Below are 26494 nucleotides of genomic sequence, written 5' to 3' on the forward strand. Positions count from 1 at the left end.
TTTTGCTATTTCTTGGGCCGCTCCCACGGCATATGGAGGTTCCCAGGCTAGGGGTCCAATCGGAGCTGTAGCCACCAGCCTACGCCAGAGCCACAACAACGCAGGATCCGAGTCGTGTCTGCGACCTACACCACAGCTCAAGGCAACGCCGGATCATTAACCCACTGAGCAAGGGCAGGGACCGAACCCGCAACCTCATGGTTCCTAGTCGGGTTCATTAACCACTGCACCACGACGGGAACTCCTTATGAAGTATCAATTTGTAAAATAGTGGTCATATCTCTGAAGACCCGGTTTCAAATATACATGGAATATATATCTATTCTCCAAGCAAGATCACTCTTTTATATATGTTGCCTTGAGTTTTCAAAATACTCAATTTAGGATTGTTTATTAATGTGCAGTCTTGGCTCCTTGAACTGTGAAATAAATTGCATTTTTTTTTCTTTGTTATCCCTCAAGCAGAAATTTGGCTTCTCTGCTATTTATCATAGCTTCTCAGTTGTGCGCCCTTTCATTCTAGTTTGTTATACCTTATTCTAGATGGTTGCATCTATAAAAATAGCAATAAAAAGCCAAAAAAAGTTTACTTTAAGAATATTCAGTTGAAATCTCCTCTTGGTTTAAATATATTTTAATTTTGCATTTCTTCCAATAATCTGACGACTAAATTCTCTAGATTTTTAATTTTTAAAGTGATTTATTATATCTTTGCCACAAGTGGAAACATAGCTAACAAGTATTGAATGTCGAACTGTGTGGTTTAGAGATATTTTTGGTATTATTTCACCCATGGGTAACACATTGGCTTACAAACCAAGTAGAGTAGAATGAATAAAGTGGAATGAATAGAGTAGAAAGAATAAGAAAATTTCAAATAAATGATGTCTATTATAAGGGAAAATAATTTTCTACATCATTAAATTTTTTTTGTATTTGGTACTTTCCATGGAGGAAGTATTTTTTATATAGTGTGAGGACTAAGCGTTGGTTTTGAAATAGGTTAATGTCCACCATCCTATTGTCTTCATCATCAAAGAACACTAACCTGTCAAACAATCATCAAGTAATCTGACTTATCTCCCAGACCTCCTGCTAACATGTGTGATGAACAAAGCTGGTATAATACATGTTATACTCTCCTTAGCATGATTCCACAAGACTGAAATAATACCTGTAAAAATAAATTTTAGAATCCAAGGTGGTATTCTTATTTGCAGGGGCATCAAGATATAGTGATAATGCATGCAGGATTTGGAGACAGACTTTCTTGGTTCAAATTGTCACTCTTACTAGATGTTTGACCTTGAGCAAGCTGCTGGATAGCAAAGTGCCACAATTCCCTCATCTGCAGAACAGGGCTAATAATAATCCATATCCAATTGTGTTGTTGTGAGGATTAAATGAGATAATAAGGTAAAGCACTCAGCACAGGAGCTGGGACACCATAAGTGTTCCTTGCTCTTAAATAACAGTATTTAAATATCTTGTGTAATATCAATTTTTGAATTACTCTGTGATGCCTGGTTCAAAGCATTCAAAGCTTGTTAAAAACAAATCAGACTGAAGTCTTCTGGTTCCGATCACAAATGACCGTATGGAAGAGATTTATTCCCTTTAGAAAAAGGAAGTCACAGGGACACTGCCTCGGCTGTAGGAAATCTCAAGAAATATCCTCAAGTTCCTTTTCAGCTGTGGTATCATCTTTCTAAATCCAGAAGTTCAAACTGCTTTTAAAGAAGTCACTCAGTTCTTCCTTCTCCCAGGAATATTTTCATTAGGCTCATCATTTCATCCAAATCAATACTCCTCAAATTATGGCAGTTTTCAAGACTAAAATTCTTTACACCTGGTTTTGAATTTGTGGGAAATGCCACCCCCCCAACTCTGTGTAATGTTTTCTGCCATGACAGGGCCTCACTGGGGAAATCCTAACTGAAGATAATAGCATGATATATTAAATGTTGCCAGTATTCCATTTAATATTAAGCAATTGCATAGCAGCCTTTTTAAATACCTAAGTTAAAAGTGATACATTAATATTGAATACACTGCTACTGTAAGGTCCCTCCTTCTTCTGATTCCAACGTTTAAGTGTCAACCTACTATTACAAGAGTTTACTATTTTATTCTTGCTCCAAAATGGCATCAACGGTGATGGGGTGCTTTCAGGGGATTGTTGAAGAGAATTTTTGCAACAAAGGGGTAAGCTTGAGGAAACGCATGCCATCCACTCTAGGCATGGCAATGCTTTACCTCAGCACTCCTTACATCCACACACCCCCTAATCAAACAAGCAGCTTTATGGCATGCGCAATTGCAACTGAAGGATAACCGACTTCCGCAGAACCTGCTTCTACAGGATTTCCTGTCCAGAAACGACTGGTGTGGTCATCTGTCTCTAAATGGTTACAGATCATCAAGTTAGCAAGACATCCCCCTCCCCTGTTTCTGTGCGTTTTAAAAACAAAGGAGTCGAAGTGACCAAACCCTGTCATTGGCATATTCTCTCTCTGGACTTCTTTGATTCCCTTTCTTTTCATTGGGTGAGAAGGAGAACAACAAAACCCAGCCAACGAAAACCCTCCCTCCTCAATTTGTTCAAGGTGTTATTTCCCTGGGAGGTTATTTACAGGTTTCTCACGGCTTAGCTTGCCCTGCCTGGGGATCACTTACTGAAAGAAGAAATCTGCTCTTTCTTTTTCGGGGCGAGCTGTGCCTTTAACCCCTTTGGCCGGCTCTTCCTGGGAGGCAAGCGAGGCGTGCTGCAGTGACTGGGAACCCACCTAGAGGGCCCCCTTGACGCCAGCACATCCCCTGTCGGGCGGCAGCCTCTGCAGCCGAGCGGGCTGCTGCAGAGTTAATGTACAGTACCACGGAGCCTGCAAGTGTCCTGAGCTGCTCAGAGCCGGCCAGACGGCACAGCCCAGGGCAGAGGAGGCGGCTGCGACGATTCCAAAGGTTCTGCTGGAAATTCGGCGCTGGGGGACCCCAGCGGGAGCCTGTTGCCATTGTGTTTTAAAAGCATGCAAGGTCTGTATAGCTCCGGCACGAGAATCTTTCAGAAGCTGTCAGAGCATCCGAGTAAATGACACCTACTGGGGAATTGAATTGGGGGTAAAATAGAAAGAGAGAGGAGAGAGAGAAGAGAAAAGAAAGACAGCGGGGGAAGAAATTCTTAGACAACGGCTCACTTGCAGCTGTGAGAATTCATTTTCTTTTCCAAGGCAAAATAAGAAAAGCCCGCACATGGTTTTGATAACAACAAATTAGAGGGGTTTCTGCAGTGAAAGGATCAATAGCTTAGTCATTTGACTGAAAGAGAGCAGACAGCCTTATTATGGGGTTAGGCAGCAGAAATGAATTTCCTCATGACAGCACCTTCTGAAGTCATGATGGGAGCTCTTGGGGATCCTGTCCTGCAAAGCAGATATTGCTCCTTGCCTCCCTACTTTTGCAGTTGAAAACCAGCAATTCTGAGATTGGGGAAGGAAGTTGGCTTTTGGTTGTACGTGGTTTCCAGGTTTTTGTCCGACAGGTCTCAGAAAGCCCTGCGTTCAAGTGACCACACATGAATATGTGCCTAAGAAAGAAGAAAAAGCAATATTCATTTCTAAAGGACAGCATGGCAAAGCAACCTGAAGTTTTCCATTTCCCTTCCAACACTTCTTTAACAAGGATAACAAGAAACTGTCTTTTGACTCCTTTTCGCTCACATTCCAGAGACCTTCCTGTGAGGATGCATTAATTTTCACTCTAGGCAGTTGGATTTTACCAGGACAATATTTGTCACCATTTAGGATTAGCGACTGAACTGGTTATTTTAGTGTGTTGACTAACTAGTGGAACCTAAATGGATGGACCCATCCCTGCAGTGCTGTGATGTTTCTTTCTTCAAAACCTGGAAGGGCTTTTGTGATTGCTTTTTGTTTTTTGGGGGGGCTTTTTTATGGAATTCAATACTTGTTGCAATAATTGCCCATGATAGCTGCTCAAACAGGAGAGTTGAAATTCATCTATGAAAATCACTACATGTAAAATCTGAGGCGAGGAAAACATTAATGACAGAAGATCTGCCAACATGATGCATGTGAATAATTTCCCCTTTAGAAGGCATTCCTGGATATGGTGAGTAATCAATACCCCTTTCAGTTCTTAAAACTCAGAATTAGAAAATTCCAGGACAGGTGCTGGAGGCAGATTTGTCTTAAGAATATTGGTATCGAGCAAAGATGAAAAGTAAAACATGCTTAAAACCAAATGTTGTCTGAGAAAGTAATAGTTATGCAATAACAAATTACTTGTAATATAAAAGCATCCCAAATAAGAAGTCAGGGATGAGGATGTGGACAATTGCTAACATTTCGTAGAGAGATGCAGAAAAACAAAAACAAAAAAACTTTGAGAATGGCAGCTATTTCATAAGTGGAAGAAAAAGGGAGTTTCGAGGTTTGAGTTTTGTTCTTTTGTTTTCTTTTATTTGAAAATTCCCTGGGGAAGGACACACATGCATTTCTGACATCCATGTGAATTTGCTTTGGCCTTAGGTCTTTTTGAATTTCCAGAAGAAGGTTAAGGGAAAACTTAGAATGTTGACTTAATTTTAAAATGACATTAAGATGAATTGGTGCCTCACACTTAAATATTTTTAACTATTCGAGAAATATTTCTACCAGAATGAACTAATTTAATAGAATGCTTACAAATGAATGATGAAGTGCTCAGACTCACATTGAACTTGCTCAGTGCATTGATATGTGGTCCTATATTAAGGTTTAATGCAATGTATTAAGGTCCCTGGACATGTGACATCATGTACCATTTCTTGTTAGAGTTTGTGACTAAATATTTATAGGAACTATTACTGAGGGTATTATAAGGGCAAAGCTCATCACTGAAAAATTGCTTGTTTTTACCACACCTTTAAGGTTGACTGGTTTCAATCTCTCATAGCAGAAACTTTGTGAATACATGATACAGGCACCTTTTAAGGTTTTGTGGCTACTAACATGGTTTGGTTTGGATACTGCAATGTGTTTCATTTTTGAAAGTATTCCAGGTAAATTTTTTGGCTGGCCTTGGGATAAGTAATATCTATCAAGTACATTTCTGAGGATTTCCTGGCTATTTTATGACAGTATCTCAAATGAGATCATCGTGATATCTTAAGGCTCCACCAAAATCCCCTGCTGGTTTGTTGCAGACGTATCAGCTTATTAGCTGAAAATCAGAGACAGGTGGGTGACGTCCTCTGTCACTGGGCAGGTACTCATCTTCTATCGATATCAGATACATCCAGAATCGACTCTGTGGCGTAGCTCCCTTCTCTGCCATCTAGAGCCACTGTCCCCAGTATCTGATGTGCTTGGGAGGGAGCCTGGGTGACATGCCTGCAAACCTCAGTGGCCCACTTCCAAGTGCATCATCAGAGTTCGCGACTCAGTGGGAGCTTTGGTGCCATCGCCTTGCTGGTCCTGATAGTGAGGGACAGGCATCAGCAATAAGATCTTTGTCCTTACAGATACAGTCACGTAAAATAGACTTTAACCCTGAGATTAAAAGGTCCTGGAAACAGCCCCTGGCACGTAGTAGGCATTTGCCAATTAAATATATGTATCTTTGATCTATTCCTTATCCCTTCTTTCAAGGGCAATGTTGTAACTACTAAGATTTGTTTGGGGGGGAGGGAAATGACCATTCTCATTTCTATAAACTGTACTTTGCTATAAAGCAACAGTTTCTGTTATGCCTAAGCCTTATTGCTTGGATCTATTTGTTTACATTGCAGTGGGAAGGATGCGTGTACTCTTTGAATGCCTCACATTATAACCAGCTTTTATGTTGCTGCATTTACCTCACCTCTACTTTTGACTGGAAAGAAATGAGCTGTTCAACTCTGTAGTTTTTGAAAGAATGCAAATGTGCTTATTCATGCTCCTATAGATCTGTAATATATATGTTCGAAAGGGGTGTGGAGAAAGAGAGCCCTGGTGATTTTCTTTTGTGCCTGAAGCCAGGTAACCTTTCATCCATTTCACTGCATGACGTGCCAGTTTGTTGGTGCTGTGGCCAAACGGAGCCACTGTGGAGTATGAGTGTTCCATGTATCTGTTCTTACCTGGGCCCTTTAGAAGGATTCATTAATAAGATGTTGAATTCCAAGAAAGAAGGTGGTAGTTTTTTCTAGGTGACCCAATTAACGTCGTGCTTGGTCTCAATTTCTCCCATTGTTGTTTCTTTCTTATTTATAACCTCACCTTTCATTACTGAGGTAAGAGATTGTGGGCATTTGTTGACAGAAAACCTTCTTTCTCTTTGTCCCATTGCAAGAGTCCCCATTGGATTGGATTCCATACTCGAGAATTATCCTGCTAAGGAGAAAGGATTTGCCAACTTGTTCTCCTTTTCATCTTCAGAGACGCTTTACTCATTCTCACACACAAGTCTTTTTTTCTTTTCTTTTCTTTTTTCTCCCCCACAAAGGGGGCAGATGAGAAGTTGGCAACAGCTCAATGCCAGGGAATAATAAATATCTTGAAGGAGCTGCATGCTTCGGGTTTCGCAAGCTCGTCTCTATGAAGGCTCTAAACCCTTTGGATAGGTAGGACACAGAGGTGCACTCCTTTTCTCTTCTGTTTATTGAGGAGTAAGATGGAGGGAACATTTGAGTTGCACGAGGTATAAGAGGAATCTTCAAAAGTCTATCAGAAGTAATGAATGGTTCCAGTAGAAACCTATGAGGAGGCTTCCTCCTCTGACTCTCATTCCTTCTGCCCTGGACTGGTATGTTGATAATTGAGCAAGAGTATTACAAAGTCATTGTTTATTGGTTACAAGTTAAAGTTAATAAGTGGTCTTATTACTTGTTTTAATAGAACACTACCTTGGAGAGCTAAAAGAGTGGTATAAAGAATGTGTTTTCCTTGTTTAAAGCTACATTAGAAAAATCTGCTGGAGGATTTTATTGCGAAGGCTTCTTTCCATTACACTTTTCAACCTTTTTACTGCCAAGCCAAACAAAGATAAGGGTTTGCCTCACTAGGTAAATAAGTACTATATAGCTCTTATTTCTCATTCTGGTTGGTTGTGAAAATATAGTGGTAGCCTGGCAATTCAGGATTGGGTCTTCTTGTGTGGTTGGAAGAAGGGAAATACAAGTCAGCTTTCTAGGAATTTAAATTTTATCTCATAGCAATTAAGAGGAGTCTTTAAAAGGAATCGTTATGTAGGGGTCCAATAAGAGTGACATAAAATAGTGTACCTAATGCATATTTGCAGCTTTTTGCCTTACTTAAACATGTATAACAACAATGTATAATCTGTTTATAAAAACTCTGTAATTTCATGCCAGAAACACCAGGGCCAGGTTGCCTGCAATTGAATTTTACATTTATTAAAGTTAGGAGGGTGTTTTATTGAAATTCCTTGGCATCTTTTATGATGGTCTCAGATCCAGAGAGGATGGTGGGAGATTGAAGCCAAAGGCCCCTCCTGGGGGAGGCTGGCCTGTGCTGCTGGCTATGGGCTCCTCCAAGGAAACCTGAGGAAGATCTGGGACCAGTCATTGTAGATGTTAATGAACTGTTTTGCTTATTTGATGCTTTGGATTTTAGTTTTTAATGCTCACACATTGAAATGCCTTTTTTTTTTTTTAAATCCAACTCTCTGTGTGCTGCTGAGAAGTAGCTTTGATCAAGAGGCAAAATGGGGTGATTATAGCACTTTGACTCAACACTGAGTCTTATTTTTTGTTTTTCTCTTTCTAAGCTCCCCACATCCTTCCATTGGACTTGCCCTTTCCAGGTTCCTAGTAAGAGTTAATCTAGAGAGTCACACTTTGATTGTTCCTCTGTAAACCACAGGTTCACCTCATATACTAACTGGCCTTCTTTTCTTTGATCAAAATCCTTTATGGAATGGAGCAAGACGTAAATATATACACATATACATGTATATATATTATACATATGTGTGTATACATACACACACATTTTCAACAACAATCCAATAAATAAATAATTGGAGAAAGGCAAGATGACCTGCTTGTTAATGAAAGAATAATCCCTCTTATCTAGCCTGTTAGAGTCTCTCTTTTAAGTTTTTTCTTCTCTTCCTATATCAAAATGACCAAACTCAACCTAGAATTCCATTTTCCCGAGTTTATATTTTGGCCATGGCATATAACAATATGAGAATTTTAGTGGGTGGGTGAAACACTGAGTTTGATAACTGTGTATGCATTGAAGGACAAAATGGATTAAGCCTCTCTCATGTGAGATAACAGAGCTCTGCTCGTTTTAGTCAACCTAAAATTCTGCCAGTGCCTGCTTGTTTTCTAATGAGATTTCAGGTCACGGCTGACCTTGCTTTAGTAGCATCTCTTTCCCTGAGTGACGAAACTACCCAGAAATCCAGCATACAAATACCAGACTCTCTGCTTGATTCTGAATTCCTGTTCTGGTCACATACGATTTATTTATAAACACATATGGCCAATAAAAGTTTAGATAGAGCTCATCATTATACAGACTCATCTTATTCACAAATCCCTGGGGCTTAGTCGTTACGTCAGCCATTGTATAAGGCCTAAGTTCAGGTTTAGATACAATACAGCAAAGATTTTCCTGTAGGAATAGTGATCCTATTAAACATATAATTTGTCTCCTGGTTTTCTCTTTTACTGTCTTTTATTGCCTTTAGCTGTAGTCTCCTTAATTTCTGTTAGTAATACTTTGTAATTTAAATCTGAAAATAAAAATTCTTTTTTTTTTTTTTTGGCGTTTACATTTTTAAAAACTTGATTAAGTAATGGTATGAGAGAGGTGAAAAATAACCATCAGTGATATCAGTGTGCCCCCAACTTATAAAAATTAAATATAATTTTCAGTGCCAGCAGACTTTCTGCCATAGTAATGCAGTTGTGTCTTTGAATGCTGATATCCTCAATGGGCTAAATGGGAGGCCCAAGCCAGGGAGCTTTTAGACAATCCCTACAAAAGAAAGAAAGAGAGAAAGTATTCTCCATCATATGAAAATGACTAGCTATGAATCGGGGATGTTTTGCTTCTATTAAATTCTTAACTTTTCACCGCCTTGTTTTTGCACACATTTTAGCTGTCTTCCACTAATGCTGCAGTATCCAGAGGTGGAGAAAAATAGGTGGAGGAAAATAGTTCAGAATTCTGAGAGGAAGATCCCAAAGAGGGAACCTGATAACCAGTTTCCTACTTGCCTCAGGCTAGAAGTTTCCTCCTTCCTTCCTTCTCTCCTTGCTTCCTTCCTTCTTTCCTTCTCCTGTCCTCCCTTCCTTCCTCTCTTTTTCTTTTCTTTTCTTGAGCAATAGCTACACTTCACCTCTTTCTCTCCTTCAATCACACCCTCACAGACAGCTGTGCTCATAAATTTTACCAGGCCAAGGTTAGCTTCTGTAATGTCTTACCACTCGATGGAGCATTGTATCGGGTTTCTAGTTATTACAGAAGTACTAGCCTAGAAACAGACCCGAGGCAACATATTTCAACGGGAGATTATGCTATATAAACTTTGGGGATATATATTTGGTTTCAAAGATGGATAATCCAGATTCTGTGTCTTTAGGTGATTGACTGGGAGAAAACAAAACAAACCCCTCCCAGTTTCTGACTCTAATTCTGGTGTTACTGCTTTGTGTGACCGTGTGAAAGCTCTTCACCACCTGTTGAAAATGAATCATTGAATATTTACCCACTTGATGTTGAAGCCTAGACTATTAAAGAAACTCTCTTAGCACATTGGTAAGAATAACTTATTAGACAGACTGTTAAACGATGACATGCTAAAGTCTTTTGGGTGAGTTTCTCAAATATAGGTAGCAAATCATACAGTATGCTTCATGGAAGAGATCAGCACTGATTGGACTCAGGCCACATGTTTTCACATAAATGACATCCTTGAATGGTAACAGTAACCTTCAGAAGTGAGTCTTATTTAAATCCCCTATTGCAGATAAGGAAAGTCATGTTCACAGAGGGTTAAAAACTCACTCAAGGTCACATGTCTATTACTTAGGGACACTGACCCATTGAAAACCAGATCTGGCCTCATTTTAAAACCCGTTGTCTTTTTATCCACCATATTGTTGTGTGGCAGATGTCTTAGCACTTGGTCCAAGGACCTTCTGGAAAATAGATTAGCAATAAGACCAGAGAAAATAAGTGGATTCACTGTTAGTTAGCAAGCTGGGGAAACATATGGGAGTGCCTAGTGAATGTTACTGGACTTTCTCTGAGAATCCCCTCCTGGTCATGTTAGGACTATGACTTGTACTTCACCCACATCAGCCCATCTTTTGGTGTTCTCTTGAAGTTTCACAAAGAATTTGAACTAACCCATGTTCTCAGGGTTACTCTGGCCTATGAGGTTTTTTTTTCCTGTGAATTAAAGGTGGTTTTCTGGGCAGATGTCTTAGGAAACAGGCCCCCACTTTAGGCAGATGAATTGGAAATGCAGACTGTGGTGCTTGGTCATTGGGCAGAGCTCTGTGCCAGGCAAGGGGCACCCCTTCCTCTGTGCACAGCCTCAGCCCAGGGAGCAGAGATGAGCTTGGCCTCACCCACCGAGCTGTCAGGCAGTGATCAAACTGCATGGCCCTGGCCAGGCTTTGACCTAGGCTCCACTCTGATGTGGAAGGCAGTTGTGACAGTCAATCAAATGAAATGCTTTTGGGAGTTCTTTGCTGACAATAAAAATTATATAAGTTTTGGGTTTTGCTACCATCATTATTACTTTCTCCCTAGTGTTTTAACTACAGGTCTTTAGAAAAAAAATTGGGGGCGGGGCACAGGTAAAGAACATTAAAATCTTCTATAATCACAGCTAATGCAGAATAACCAAAGAAACAGTTTAATCACAACATAGCCCAGTATCTGAGCTGCTGGAAAATGCCGTTCTTAGTGAATTGGATTAGAACATGCTGATTTATTTATGCATAGGGGATGCCTAGATGAATATGATAATAGTCCTGCCCTGAAGATACCCATAGACTAGTGAGGAGAACCTCCACAAAAACAAAGGATTGCAAAATAGTAGGGAAGTGTATTAATATAGGAGTAGACAGCATGTTATAGGAGATCAAAGAAGAAACACCTAAACTGGCTGCTCCAAATACCTTAACAAAGTCTAGAAATGAGGGACTAAAAGTATATCTTATGGACTTGAGAATTAGTAGTTACTGGCAACACTTTGCAGAGGGGCATAAGGGTGTGAGTTATTACTTCAGGAGTTATAAAGGCAGAGAAAAGTAATACACATTGCTTTCAAAATTTTGGACTAGAGGGACCAAAGGATGGGGAGAGGGGAGGAGGGTGGGAGGTGGAAGGGGAAGAAGACCCAGTAGTTAGTGAAGAACACCAGGTAATTTTAAAGGTCTAGGAGCATGTCCCAAAGGAAGGATCCAGAGATGGGGCCTGGACAACAAGGGAAGGACATGACTTCTTCCAAGATAGGAGGCCCCTGTGGGTAGAAGGATGCTGATAATATAGAGATGAGGGAGGTAAAAGGGGAACTCCAGGCCATTTAGTCTCATGCTCTCTGTCTTCTTTGGGAAGTGAAATTCAAAATCAGATCTCAGAGAGAGGGCCCTGGGGAGGGAGGAGGAGGAGCTTAGTCAGTTAAGGGACAGTTTCTGTGGAAATTGGAAAGGCTGCTAAAGCAGGGAGTGTTGGCATGTCCAGCGAGGTGGAAAAAGGCAGTGATGCTGAATGAATATATGGAGTCAATGAAGGCTATTTCACTCTGCTTTTAAAATTACTTATGCAAAGCATTATATCAAGAAAAGGGGCAGATATGTGACAGGAATACAACGATCCTTAATTACTAAATTAAGAACTATTTGGTAGTGAGTTTCTCCTGTTGATTGTGTTTTGGGGATTCCAAAGAGTGCAGAATCAATTTTATTGTTTTTGTTTTCTCCTTGATAGTGGTAGAAGCAGCTTTATGAACATATTATTAGTTTGTAGTTCCAATTTCATGACCTGATTTTGGAAGTGGGAGATTTCCTAAGCTGCCTTGAAATAACTCTCGGGTGACAGAAGTTCTAAGATTTTTGCCTGGAATTTTCTCTTCAAATGAATAAAAATCACAGTGGGGAGAGAAGGCAGAACGATTCCACTTTGCTCACTTTTTAAATAGGAACCTACCTTTCTGTGATTTATGTTGTAATGTCACATATCTGCTTATACGTAACCTGTTTTTATAAAGATTTCTTCAAAATCCTTCTGAAATTTTCTTGAAAGTGTCCCCAGGCTCTGGGAAACTTACTGAAAGTTACAAAATATAACATGACTTTAACCAGAACTGCTATAACCTAGTTTAAATATTTATAAATTTAAATTCTCTTTTATGTTTCCATGATACCCTGAGGGGGGGGTTGGAGATGACAAATATAAGATGTAAATTGAGAGAGCATTTTAAATAGCTTTATAATTTTTTTAGGCCATAATTATAAACTCTATCATGTACCATGAGTTTGGGAACTATGAATTACATTTTATCTCTTCTAATCATTAGCTCTTTCTCCCAAGTCAGCAGAGCTGACCGCTTTAATATTTTTGGTGCCCAGTGCTCACGATTTCTTTGTACAGGGCTTTCTTCGTGGAGTTTCTGCTTTAGCTCCAGAGCTCTAAATAAGGTCTGAGCAATCCTAGTCATTTATAAGGAAACTTCATTCTTCCCACCCTTCTAGTTCTTGTGTTTTTCTTCTTAAATCTGAAGATGAGGAAGTTGCTCTAAATGATTGCTGTGGTGCTATAAAAGTACCTTTAGTTCTGTATCTTACCTTATCAGTTTACTCACTTCTGTCTTGTTTAGGCTTAACTGCATTCAATTAAAAGGAATGCTGAGAAATAATACCCTGATTAACAAACTACTCTAGGGCTGAACTCTGAGGCTTATCTGAAGCATTTGGTTCCTCCTGTAGAAAATCCTTTGTCTCAGATTTCCCTGGTTGTTTTAGCAGTTAAGGATCTGGTGTTGTAACTGCTGTGGCTCAGCTCTTGGCTGTGGGTTCCATCCCTGGCCTGGGGAACTTTTACATGTTGTAGGCATGGCAAAAGAAAGGAAGGAAGGAAGGAAGGAAGGAAGGTAGGACGGATGAAAGAAAGAGAAAAGAAAACTCGTAGTTTCTCAGTGTTAGATATTTGGCCTAATTCCTTGTACATGAAACTTCACTTTACTCAAGATTATCATACTAAGTGAAGTAACTCAAGAGGAAGACAGATATCATATGCCATCATTTATATGTGGAACCTAAAAAATGACACACACAAGCAAGACAGAAATAGTCCTATAGACATAGAAAACAAACTTAGGTTACCAAAGGGGGATAGTTGGGGAGAGGGATAAATGAGGATTTTGAGATTAACAGATACACACTACTATGTGTAAAATAGACAACCAAGAATGACCCACCATGTAGCATAGGAAACTCAACTCAATAGCTTGTAATAACTTAGAAAAGAATCTGAAAAAAGATTTGTGTTAACTAAATCACTTTGCTATACACCTGAAACTAACACAATATTGTAAATCAACTATACTTCAGCAATAATTTAAAAAAAAAATTAAATAAAAAACATCCTTTTTCACGGATAACATAGCAACTTTATGCTCATTAATTCCGATATTCAGTAACTGAGAAAGTCTGTCTCACATACCATTTATGTGTTCCTCATGTCTTCCCAACTCTTCTTTTGGTCAAAAGTCTCAAGCTTATCCTTGTTCATACAGCCTTCATTTAGTCTCCTCAAATAGCGTACGGTGAAGTTCTCAATGTCAGAAACCTAGTTGTTGTGTTACTTTGTGTATGTGTGTTTGCTTAGATTTTAAAGAAATAATTGGTATAATGATGGAGAGGCCCTTGATGTTCTAGAGAAGAAATGTTAGCAAGTTGATAGTGAGCCATTTGACAAAATCCCAGGGTTCCTAAGAATAGTGGAAGAGACTTCCCACAATTCAAAATGTGGTGTTGGAATCTTGGCGTTTGTGGTCTAAAAGAAGAAAATATTTGTGGAAAAAGTCCCATTTTCTAGAAAATAATCCAGGCAAGATTTTTGAGAGAGGTGACGTGTTCTGGTGGATCAGGATGTCACCAATTTGAGAGGGGTGACATGTTCTGGTGGATCTGGATGTCACCATTTTAAAGGTGGAACACATTTGGCCAGGCCTTCCCTGTACATGTCACTTCAAGGAACATTCTGTGACCAGGCTAACCTGGGACACATCACAGAACAAGTCACATTGCATTCTGTTCATAAGGGCGGCCACCTTGACACTTTGTTCTACTTTCTCTCCTCTGCTCCAGAACAGTGCTACACCCCCAGGTACTCTTAAATTTTTCTTTGACTAATGAGTATGCACAAAGACAAGGATGAATAACAAGAATTATATGGTTGGATATTATTTAATTAAATAGCCTTTTGTATTATTCAAACTGTTATTGTGCCATGTTTTAAGATGAAGCAAGGGGACTTATGCTATAAAATAATAAAGCTAATAATAATAAATATCACATTTGAGAGGTTATTACTGCCAGGTATAGACTAAATTTTTTATGTACATTATCTCATTTAATCCTTCCCAAAATCCATTAGAAGGGTGCATTAACTACTTTGTAAGTGTGCAGCCACAGGTAAATTATTTAACCTCTCTCTGGGCTTCAGTTTTCCCACTTGTGAAGTAGGGACAATAAATAGTTCTCCCACAATTTGGAGGTTCCTCAGGAAGCTGAACATAGAGCTACTGTATGATATAGCAGTTCCTCTCCTGGGCATGTATTTGGACAAAACTACAATTCAGAAAGATACATGCACCCATATGTTCATAGCAGCACTATTCACAATAGACAAGACATATAAACAACCTAAATGTCCATCAAAGATGAATGGAGATGTGGTACATATACCCAATGGAATACTGCTCGCCATAAACAACAGCAAAATAATGCCATTTGCGACAACATGGATGCAACTAGAGATTCTCAGACAAGTGAAGTAAGTCAGAAGGAGAAAGATAAATACCATATGATATCACTTATATGTGCAATCTAAAATATGGCACAAATGAACCTATCTACAAAACAGAAACAGACTTACAGACCTAGAGAACAGACTTGTGGTTGCCAAGGGGGCTTTGGGTGGGAGTGGAATGGACTGGGAGTTTGGGGGTAGCAGATGCAAACTATAACATTTAGAATGGATAAGCAATGAGGTCCTACTGTATGGCACAGGGAATCTCTTGGGATAGACCATGATGAAATGTAATGCAAGAAAGGGAGTAAGTGAGTGTGTATGTGAATGAATGACTGGGTTACTTTGCTGTACAGCAAAAATTGACAGAACATAGTAAATCAGTTATACTTTAATAAAATTTTTAAAAAAGGAAAAAATTATTCTCATTTCTTTGGGTAGCTCTGAAATTTAAATGAGAACACCTGTCACTCAGTGAGTAAATGCTGACTATTGTTATTGTACAGATTCAGAGACTTAGGCTGTGGAAGACTAACCAGGTTGCCCAAGGTGATCTAGTTGTGTAGTGGCAGGCCCCTTCCAACCTAGGACTTCCCCTTGGCTCTCACTTGTTTGGAGGACCACACTGCTTCTTCTGTATCACATTCCTGAAACTTTTCAGCATGTACCAGAAACAACACCTTGGGCTGAGTTTGGATTATGGGGAATAATGCATTTTTCTTCATCTCTCTGACTTCAGCAAGAATCTCCTACCCTTAGAAAACTTATATAAATTTCCATAAAATTTGTCATCTTGAGCATAAATAATTCCCACACACATCTTGGTTTCTGATATTCAGGAGATTTAACTGCCTTTGCAGAGGCAGCCATCCTGCTGAATTGTGTTTATCTCTCCAAATACTATTGTTTTAAATCACCCCCTTATCTAAGACACTAATTATTTCTTTAAAACCGTAACCAGTTCATTTATTTACAGGAATCTTTCTTTCCTTGAAGATGTTTGTGCTTTATCTTTCTGACAAGACAATATTGTGACAATTAATCTGCACCTGGTCCATATCTTCACTTATAACATATGTCCTTTCTTCACTTATAACATTTATATTACATTTTAATGATTTTTTCTTAATACATGATATAGTATTTAGACATAGCCCAGCCTCCATGTATAGCTCTTCTCTTCTCTTTTCATACACCTTGCATTTCCAAGCTAGGCTCTAAAAATGCCATCTCCTTCATATCTCTTCTCTTGCTTAAAAAATGTATTGGCTCTATATCATACACCAAATAGCATAGGCCCTGCTCACTTGGCCTCTGCCTTCCTCATCTAATGCATACATATCAGCTGCTATTAGTATTAATGTTACTTCTCTTATTTTTCTACCATACATATCCTATATTGGAGTTTTCCATATATATACATCTTTAAGACTTTTCTTCTCAAATTATTAGGCACTTTTTAGATACACTGTGATAGGCACACAGAAATTAGGCAATAGTTTCAATCCTTGAACATCTTATTTGAATATATACCTAACTCTCCATGTACAATTGTTTAGTTTTCCTTTTTAATCAGAAAATGTATTTTATCAGATATATTGCCAATGGATTCTTTTTAGACTCATAAATTGCTTTAGACCCATGAGTTGCTTTTGATTTTGACAAATATATTAAGTCATGTAATAATATCCCATTTTCTTTTATTTGCCTTTGCAATATCCTCTCTCCCAGTTCCAGACCCCAGCAACCAATGATCTGATTTCTATCTCTGTAGTTTTGATTTTTACCAAATGTCAATAAGTGAAATCTTAGAGTTTCATGTTTAGTATTGAAGTCACAAACATTTTTAAGTCATAGAACCCTTTCTTCAAGTGGTGACTTAATGTATAAAATAGATATGGCAGGTATTGGGAAGCAGCTTTGTATAAATGCTGTACTTTTGAGGAGGGACTGGGGAAGCTGGAGCCCACCTAGTCATCAGCCACCTCCATGACCCCCTGCACCCCTTGCTCTAGTGTGCTTGAGGGCCTCCATGGTCTCTGAAGTCACTACCCTGCTCGTGATGGGCCTTGTATTGGAATGTACTTCCACCTTCCTGCTTTTTGCCATGAGAAATTCCTACTGATCCATCAAACTTGGTTTTCTTGGCCTTCCTTGAACTCCAGGTAGGGTTCAGCTTACCTTCCCTTCTAGAGCTCCTGGTACTTCCTATAGCATAGTCAATGTTGCTATATAGTGATTTCTTTCCTAGTGCAGAGAGATAGCTGACTTAGTAACAAAGAGCTCTGACTCTGGATCCAGAGTGGCTGGTTCAAATCTGGACCCAAGCTTTCTAGCTATGCGACCTTGGCAAGTTGTTTAACGTCCCTTTGCCTTGGTTTTCTCATCTGTAAAATGGAGGTCATAATTTTCTTCATCTCATAGTCTGCTCTAAGGATGGAATGTTAGAACATAGGTAAAGTGCTTGGAAGGGCACCTGGTTGGTACACAGGGGCTCTGACACAGCGAGGTGCAACTGGAGCTGGTGTGCAGCACTGTTGTATTGGGCTCCCCCAAAGGAGGCTTCCAAAGGACTTGAGTGCAAGTGACTTATTTGGGAGATTATCCCAGGAAACATCAGTGGGGGAGTATGAAACTGAGGTAGGAAAGGGGAGAAAGTGCATACAGCGTTCTTTGATGATCAGGTAATGGAAGTGGGTACTTGGACTTCACTCCTACTGGGGGGCCTCTAGGAGATGATGCAGAATTTGCTTCAGAGTTGTTCTAACCAAGAAATGAATACATTTCAAGATTTATCCTCCAACTCCCATTCTTCATTAGCTGATGACTACTCCTAGCACTGAATTTCTGGCATTCCAGCCTGATCCATGTGCAGGCAGAGCCCCAGGTAGAGCCTTGCACATGTTTAGACTAGGATTCCATTGGTGTGTTGTTGCTGAGGGCATGTAGACGTGACACTGAACAGTGATTGCTGCAGGTCTGTGAACAGAATTCTCCAGAGCTTTCTGTCTTTTCTCTTTCTTATTTTCTCTGGCCCATGTGCTAGGCCTCCATAGATCTTTGTGGAGTGAAGGAATGATTAAACACAAGGATTTTCTCTGCTTGACCTTCAAAGCTCTCTGTAATTGTGTCTCACCCCATCTGTCTCTTATTCTCATAATGTCATTCTCATGATTCCCAAACTATATTCCTCTTCTTGAATTATGTCAGTCTTCTCAGTTCCTAGACACATCCATCTGATTTCTTTACATGGGGTGTTCTGCCCTCTGGTCCAACTCAACCCTACTCATTCTTAAAGCTGTCCCCAGTCTCCAACATTTCATCTCTTACATGAAACCTTTTTTCAACTCAGGTCACTTCTCTAAAGTCCCATTAACACAAAAAGACCACACATTTAGTGTTTGATGATCTGCTGAAACCAAAATCAATGTGCGTTTCAAGGCTAAACAAAAACATCCATGTCTTATTTACCTCTTGCCTTTTTTGTCCACTCGGATACATCGTATGTAGTAATACTATTAAATACTGAGAGGAAGTTGTGCATGGGATTTGAGATTATAAGACAACCACAATTGAATACTTGTTCTTTCACTTATGAGCTATGTATGACCTTGGGCAACTGTATAGCTTACTTATCTCTTTTTTCCTTCATCTAGAAAATATGGCTTACAGTGGCTGGTTAGCTCAGGTGGTTAGAGAGTGATACTAATAGAAAATATGGCTAATAACCCTACATCATATTGCTTAAGGATTAGATGAGATATTGTATGTAAAATGCTTAGCAAAGTTTTCAAGAAATAGGGGCTCGGTCTACAGGGTCTGACAGATTCTTTAGATTCTGAGATAACCAATATCTTTTTTGATTTTTCTCATTATACTTGTTTAGTTTTCCATTTTTCTGTTGCTTTGATTTTTAGTTGTTTTCAAAAAGGTGTTAAATGACATTTCAAGACAAAAATTGATATTTAAAGTGTTGAAAATGTAAAAAATTTTACGTGAAAAATAAATTTTCACTTGAACCTTTGAAATGGATATGCCACATTTTTCCTATTTCATTTAAGGTATCAATCATATCTATTAGGTTAAGATGATAATTGAAAACTTGAAATTCCTTTACATATTAGAATAAAGTTTTACTCTTGCTTTATCATGAAAGGACATTAAGGACTATTTTATATATTTATAATTATTTGGTCAGAGCATTCACTGAGAAACTAACTTCACCTTTAACATTTTCAGGTTCTAGAGCAGTGGTTCTGTGGTAAAGATGGTGAGGGTTAGAAAGGTGTCATATATCAGAAATTCCTGCAAGAAGTTGTGCAAAACTCCAATCAACCCTCGTTTTACTGTCACAGTAACACAAAATATTAAACTCTGGGAGTGGAAGGATGCATGGGAAGAGGAGATGGAATGTGCATTTTAACAAAGCCCTTAAGGAGTCTTGTACCCACTCTCAGCAGGTAGTATTATGCAAGAGAAGGATCCCCTTCTTTAGAGCCACATTGAACTAAGTTCAAATTCAACTCTGATAGTGACTGGCTAATTTTGAGCAAATAATCTGAATTTCGTGAGCATCATTTTTCTCATTCAAAAAAGAAAAATACAGGAGTTCCCACTGTGCCACAGTGGGTTAAGGATCCAGTGTTGTCTCTGTAGTGGCTTGGGTTTCTGCCGAGGTGTGGGTTCAGTTGCTGGCCTAGTGCAGTGGGTTAGGATCTGGCGTTGCTCAGATTCGATCTCTGGGCCAGGAACTTCCATATGCCATGAGTGCAGGCAAAAACAAAAACAAACAAAAAATAGTACCAATCATCCAGCTTTGTTGACAGGATTTAGTGAGATAATATGTAATTTATTTGTTTAAACCTTCCCCTGCTCCAGGCAACATTTAAGGCAGCAGCAAGGATGTTTAACTATAACTTATAGGGGAGAATGTAAGGGGAGGGCAAAGGGAAACAATGTTAATACGCACATCCTATGTAATGAGGTGATGGAAATTACGTTACTTTTACAAATGGCACCAGAATCTTCTTGGAGAGTAGAAATGCTTTAACTGGAAGAAATACTTTGCAGTTGCCCTTGAGATAAGAAGAGAGTCTTGAGGATTTGGCTGCTGGGAAGTGCTCAGGTGATCTGAGGGAGAATTTGGTCCTGCAGAAGAGAACTGCAGAGGATAGAGAAGAGAAAGAAAGATGAGAAGAGAGAGAGGAAGAGGAGAAGCCTACGAAAAGGCTGAAAACTAACTAGGTGCATGCAGTCCATAAACAGACCCCTCCCCAGCAACAGGGGCGGGGGAAACAAAAAGACAGCCAGTGTCTGTATGTCTGATTTCAAGCATCAGTAGGGCTTGAAGTAAGTGGTTTTGGTGGTGGTGGTGGTGGTATGCGCATGGAAAGGAGTTGTGCTGTATTAACAAGAGAGGTCAACAAGCCCTCCCGCCAGGTGATGGTCAATGTTAAGGGCTCTTACTGGTCGTGAAGTTGGGAAATTCATCTCAGTTTTGTCTAGATCTTCACGGAAAAAGAGGGTTCTTCAACTTCTAGGAGTTTAGCCGAAGTCCAAGGGTGTTCAGATAAAATAAGAGTTCTCGCAAAGCTTTCTAGGAGTGGGTGTCAATTAGGAAGCTTACGTACAAACCCCAGTGTTGATTAGATACAAACAACTCAGTGGTTCAAGGGAAGGACACCTGTTTCTGATACTAAGATCAAAAGGAAATTTGTCCCAAGGATCTGGGTAAAGAGGAGTGAGAAGTAGAAAAAAATCAAAGCAGTATGATATACTTAAGATGTTTGATGCATTTTTAGTTCCCTTTCTGGCCTTTTCCTTCCCCACAAGTTTCTGTGAAGATTGTAACTTATTTAAAAGCTTTTTGGAAATTGTAAATACTATTGTTAATTAATAATCCAAAGAAAATTATATACCAGATTTCATTAAAATTTCATTAAATACTGTTGAAAATACTGAGGGGTTCATAAAAGGATAATCTGAATAAAAAAATATGTTCTTTCTGAGAAAATGCTCTACCTTTCCAAGTTACTATCATGAAGTCAAGAGCACTATCCCATACTTTGGGTCTTCTCGTAGGCCATTATAGCACCAGGTTTTAGAATCCTGAATCCTGCCCCATTTGTAATGGCAACAGGAGGATAGGGTGATGCAGTGTGTCTCCTAAGGAGATCTGCATCTTAGGTGCAGATATTCTTGAGTCTGAAAATGCCTTTTGCTGTATACGAACAGACTTCTAAGTCAGATTTCCCAGTGAGGCTGCTCCCAACTGGATCTGTCAATTTATGTCAATTCACAAGGTTGCTTCCCTGTGCTTGAAATGTTTCAAGCATGGATTCATATGATTAGGAAAATAGAAACGATAAAAATATTTATGAACTGACAGGCAGCCTGGAAAGAGGATGTAGACAAAAGCCAAGGCTTCTGGAAATTATAAAATCCTTTACATTTATGAGGCCAAGTTCAATAAGTTGTTTCTTCAACAATGTATGATGTGATTGCCATTTATTTTTCTCCTAAAACAATTCCTTTGGTAGTTTTAAAAGAAATGACTACATAAAACCAAAAAGAAGGGAATTCTAGAATATAGGGTAGAAAGACTCCATGCTTTTTTTTTTTCCATTTTTAAAATCATTTCTTCATTTTTTTCCTACCTAGGTGAATTGGCTGTTAAATGTTGATGTTAAGAATGTGATTCTAATACTAGAGTAGTGTTTGAATTAGTCATGAGTAAAAGATCTTCGGTTGACAGATGAGTCCATTTGTAGCAAACATCTTTACCATAACAAAAATCCACTACTTTGAAAGCCATAACACATCAAAAGAATTTTGACGATTCTGGCCATTCCCCACTTCCTCTCTTCAGAATCTATTTTTATCCAGCCTCATCATGAGCATCTCCTTTGAGTAATATGAGTTGCATGCTTTCTACATTCCTTCTGTATCCTTAGTGTCTTAGAAGCTTCAATCAAGACAGGCAAAAGAAAATAAAAAGGTTTTATTTCCAAGGAAATGGCTTTTCAGGACCTGATTCTTCACACCTATTCATCACTGCTAAGTGCTCCAAAACTGCTGAGTACAGAGTTCAGGAAGCAACTAGTATATCACTATTAGGTCTCTTGTTCTTAAACTGAAGTCCCTAATGTCTTTCACATTGTGTTTTATGCATCAACAAAATAGTTTGTATGGGAACCTTTATGTTCAGCGTGGGGGAAAAAAAATCTCCTTCATTCCCATGCTGCTGTTAAAAAAAAAACAAAACAACACGAAAAACAAAAAACAAACTCTCAGATCAAAGTACTGCAGAGAGAAGGAAATTGTAGTTTCATATATGCTACAGAGCCTAAGTAGAGTGGAAGTGAGTACCTATTCCCGGGCATTGGTAGGAATTAGTCTATCAAAGATAAAACAGCACCATTTCTCTTGTAAGGAACTGAAAATTCAATAGTTTTATGGCTATCTTTTTCTTTTGCTAATTTATTCAAATGTAATCTTGACTAATCTATTACTTTGTTAACATGTCTACTTGATTAATATGTTTTTCCTCTCCTCTGATTCTGATCTATAAATTCTACAGCTGTTAATTGTATTATTTAATCTAAATCCACTTTAAATAAACTACTTAAGATTAAGGTTATTCATCTTTCTTGATTAGAGACACCAATAATATCACTAAGTAGCTTATTTCAGATAGAAATTTGGCTGGCATTTGTTACTTGTTATTTTTTTTCTTGGAGTTTTGTCATTTTTGGCATATTTATCAGTGTTGTATATTACTAAATGCAGTAATGTTTAAAATATATGTAACTTGGTCAGTAGAATTGATAGAGCCAAATCAGAAGAATTGATAACAGGACTTTTAAGTGCATTTCAAGGAAATCTATCACCTGCATTGTCCTTTTATTCTAACACACAATTTTTTACAATATAAAAATGGAATTTTATATATAATTTTACATATCTTCTGTAAAGACTAGAAAATGTGTTCTTTTGGCACCTGAATTTTAAAGCGTTCTTGAATTATTAATTGGTTAATTCTGTATGACATCATTATTTATTAGCCAGGCTGTAATGCTTCTCATGGGAACACATGTACTTTAAGATATCAGAAAATTCCCAGAGATTTAATATGGAGATTAAGGAGGACTCTCTTTCTACCATTATATTTGGTTCTGCTTTTGTATTTGTGTGGAACAAACATAGAAGGAGTTGGGTTATTTGTTTTGGTTTTGTTTATTTTAAAATAAGGGAAGGATGGAAGGTGTGTCATCTGAGGGTACCTCTGCTCTCATCATCAGAGGAGGGCAGTGAAACATGAATACTCAAAGCCTCCAGGAGGCCAAGTATGATGTTCATGGACAAATAAGAATGTGCTAACCTCATTCACAGTAATCATAGATAATGTTGTATTTGTATCTGCCATCCCGTTTTGAAGGTAAAGTGTGGAGCCTATTTTGGAGATTTCACATAACAACTCAGGCTGCATAATAGAACCAGAATGACCCAAAATAAAGAGGTAATGAGTGCACTTGACCCTGCATCATTCAGACCTCAGCTGGAATACTGTGCTCACTTCTGGGCTGCAGACATATTGGAGAGGACTCAGGGGAGTGGCAAGGATGGAAGCAAATGTACCTGTCGCATACAAAGTGACTGAAGGATTGACATTGTTAAAGTTCAGGTTGAGAAGTAGGGATGGATGAATGGATGTTGTTTGCTGGGATCCAAACTCATAAGCAAGGGATAACATCTCTTCAATTTGCTGAAATTTATTTATTCTCTGTTGGTTAAAAAAAAAAAAAATCTATGTCTTCCTCAGTTTGACTTCTGGTTTTGTGTCTTGGAACACTAAACCATTCTTGACTCTTTTCTTTGTCTTTTTGAACCATATATTCACATCGGTAATGCATGTCTCATGTTTCCTTCCTTTAGTAAACTTTTTTTTTTTTTTTTTAATGAGTCATGGGTTTAGGAATTCCCTAACATTCTGACCTGGTTTTAATTGATGATGTGTAATATGATCTAATCTTTCCTAAAGAAATATGGAGAAAGCAGTGAGTCATAGAGCTTAAGGTATGAAGAATACTATGTCTTTTTGTTTAAGAGGATTAAATATTGGCTTATATCAGTAAGCATAGATTTTATTCTTTAATTCTACCAGGCATATTAAATTTGTAGACTTTTAGGTTTTCTTTAAAATAAATGTTTTTTTAAAACCAGTTTTAGACTTATGGAAAAATTGCAGAGATAATACCTATACCTCATACCCACTTTCTTCTATTATTAACATCTTATATGAGTATGGTATTTTTGTCATAATTAATGAACCAACACTAAAAGAATATTTATTAATCAAAGTCCAAACTTTATTCATATTTCCTTAGCTTTACCTGATGTTTTTCTTCTATTCTAGGGTCCCATCCAGAATAGCATAGTACATTTGGTTGTCATGTTTCCTTAGATTTCCCTTGGCTGAGTTTCTCAGACTTTGTCTTGATGAACTTGATAGTTTTGAGGTATTGGTCAGGTATTTTGTAGAATTTCTCTCAAATGGGATTTTCTGATGTCTTTCTCATGATCGTACTAGGGTTATGTGTTTTGAGGAGCAAGACCACAGAGGGTCAAGTGCCATTTTCATCACACTATCAAAATGACTTAGTGCTATTCATGTTAACCTTGATCTCTTGGCTGAGATGGTTTCGATGTATTCTTTTCAGTGTAAACATTTGTGTTTTCTTTAAACCGTAAACTTAGTCTTCTACCTTAGTCTCATACTGTTGTATTTGAAACGAAGTGACTGTGCACAGCCCATACTTGAGGAGAAAGGAGTTATGTTCAACCTCCTTGTAGGCACAGTATCTACATAAAGTATTTGGAATTCTCCATAGGAGATGTGTATATTATCCTCCATTTATTTAATCAGTTATCTAATCATTCATGCACATCAGTATGGACTCGTGAATGTTTTTTTATACTTTAGGTTATCAAATTGTTCCAGCTGTGGTCACTGGGAGTTTTTCCAGTTGGCTGTTGTGTCCCTTTGACATATCCCATCATGGTGGGATTTTTATATTTTTAGCATTTTCTTACTTTCTGACATTAAAAGATTACAGGCTCATCTTATACATTTTCTTCCCCATACATTCAGCTATTTTCCCTAGAATCTCTGTTTTTTTTCACTGGAGAATAGTATTTAAAACCAAGAGTTGGGTGCTAAGTCCTTGCTACTGACTGGATTCTTGCTACTGGGTATCATTGCTTCTCAGTCCTCTTGGTTGACAGAGCAAGGTGTACTTGTGCATATACAGCCTGTGTAATTATCTCTCTATGTATCGGTGGACAGAGAAATATATAAATAAAAATGCATGAGTTCCTCCTGACATTATCACATGGATTTTTCTAATTCTAGCCTCTTCCCATCACTTCTACATACCCTTCCATTCCAACAGTAAGAACCTCACTCCCACCATCTACCATTTTTCAGTTCCAGTGGAGCTGTTCCACTTGTCTTGGCTGAAATTGAAATACGTAGATAAAAGTTGTATTTTTCTTGAGGGCTTAGAAAAATTCAGTATTAAATTTTTTTTTTTTTTTTTTTTTACCCTGAAAGCTCATGACTTAAAAATAGTGTCTCATGGATAAGCAGTGATGTCCTACTGTAGAGCTCAGGGAACTATATCCAATCTCTTGTGAAAGAGCATGATGGAAGATAATATGAGAAAAAGAATGAAATATATACATGTATGACTGGGTCACTTTGCTGTACAGTAGAAATTCATACAACGTTGTAAATCAACTATAATAAAAAATTAAAAAAGGAAAAACTGAACAACAAAATATCATGATTTCAAAACAAGGAAAAAATAAAAACAAAATAGTGTCTGGGTTCCAGACCCCTTTTTTTTAGGTAAAGATTGACATGGTCAGATTTATATTGTTCACAGTAATTTGAGTTATAGATAATGTTAATTCTCAGATATTTCCACAATTTAAATATTTCTGTTTCTTTAACCTCCTTTTATAACAAGCACACTCCCTGTGTGATAAGTACATCGGTAATAAGAAAAGGGGCTAATTTGAATTTTACCTTCTTTACCAATACCTCTCTCCCTAGACCTGCATGTCGACTATCTGTAGCAGGGAGCTCCAGGAGATGAGTAACTTGTACGACCCGCCATTAGCAATTGGACATTGACCATGCTTTGATTTACGGAGAGTCCTTGTAATCACAAAGGAAAATAGGGACTTGGCTTCAAACATGAAATCAAGTCTTCTTGAGTGGCTAGATGGCTAGAAACACACTGAAAAATGGATTTTCTATAATAAGCCACACTTTCAATGAATGTCTTAAAAAATAATGCTAAGATCTTACAAAAAGGAATTAATAGGCCTCCAATTTGCATTTAATTTTAGGTTAGATTAAAAGCTAATATAGAACACCTGTAAAGTAAAAATGATGGGACTCAGAACACTCACTTCCCCTTGGGCTC

The 26494-nt window shown here is 38.2% G+C and overlaps 1 protein-coding gene across 4 annotated transcripts in view; it reads left to right on the top strand.

The window, feature by feature from the left end:
• PDE4D (phosphodiesterase 4D) overlaps positions 1 to 26494 on the top strand; it is a 1473810-nt gene that overhangs the window by 899941 nt on the left and 547375 nt on the right. Inside the window, exon 1 of one of the 4 annotated variants that reach the window (XM_047756324.1) lies at positions 2900 to 4128. The exons of the other annotated variants lie outside the window; for them this stretch is intronic. Coding sequence (XP_047612280.1) covers positions 4082 to 4128 — 47 coding nt within the window. The 5' untranslated portion in view covers positions 2900 to 4081. Of the gene's footprint in view, positions 1 to 2899; positions 4129 to 26494 lie in introns of those variants that run through there. 4 annotated transcript variants of the gene reach the window in all.

Source organism: Phacochoerus africanus, chromosome 1, assembly GCF_016906955.1.
Source record: "Phacochoerus africanus isolate WHEZ1 chromosome 1, ROS_Pafr_v1, whole genome shotgun sequence".
Lineage (NCBI taxonomy): Eukaryota > Metazoa > Chordata > Mammalia > Artiodactyla > Suidae > Phacochoerus > Phacochoerus africanus.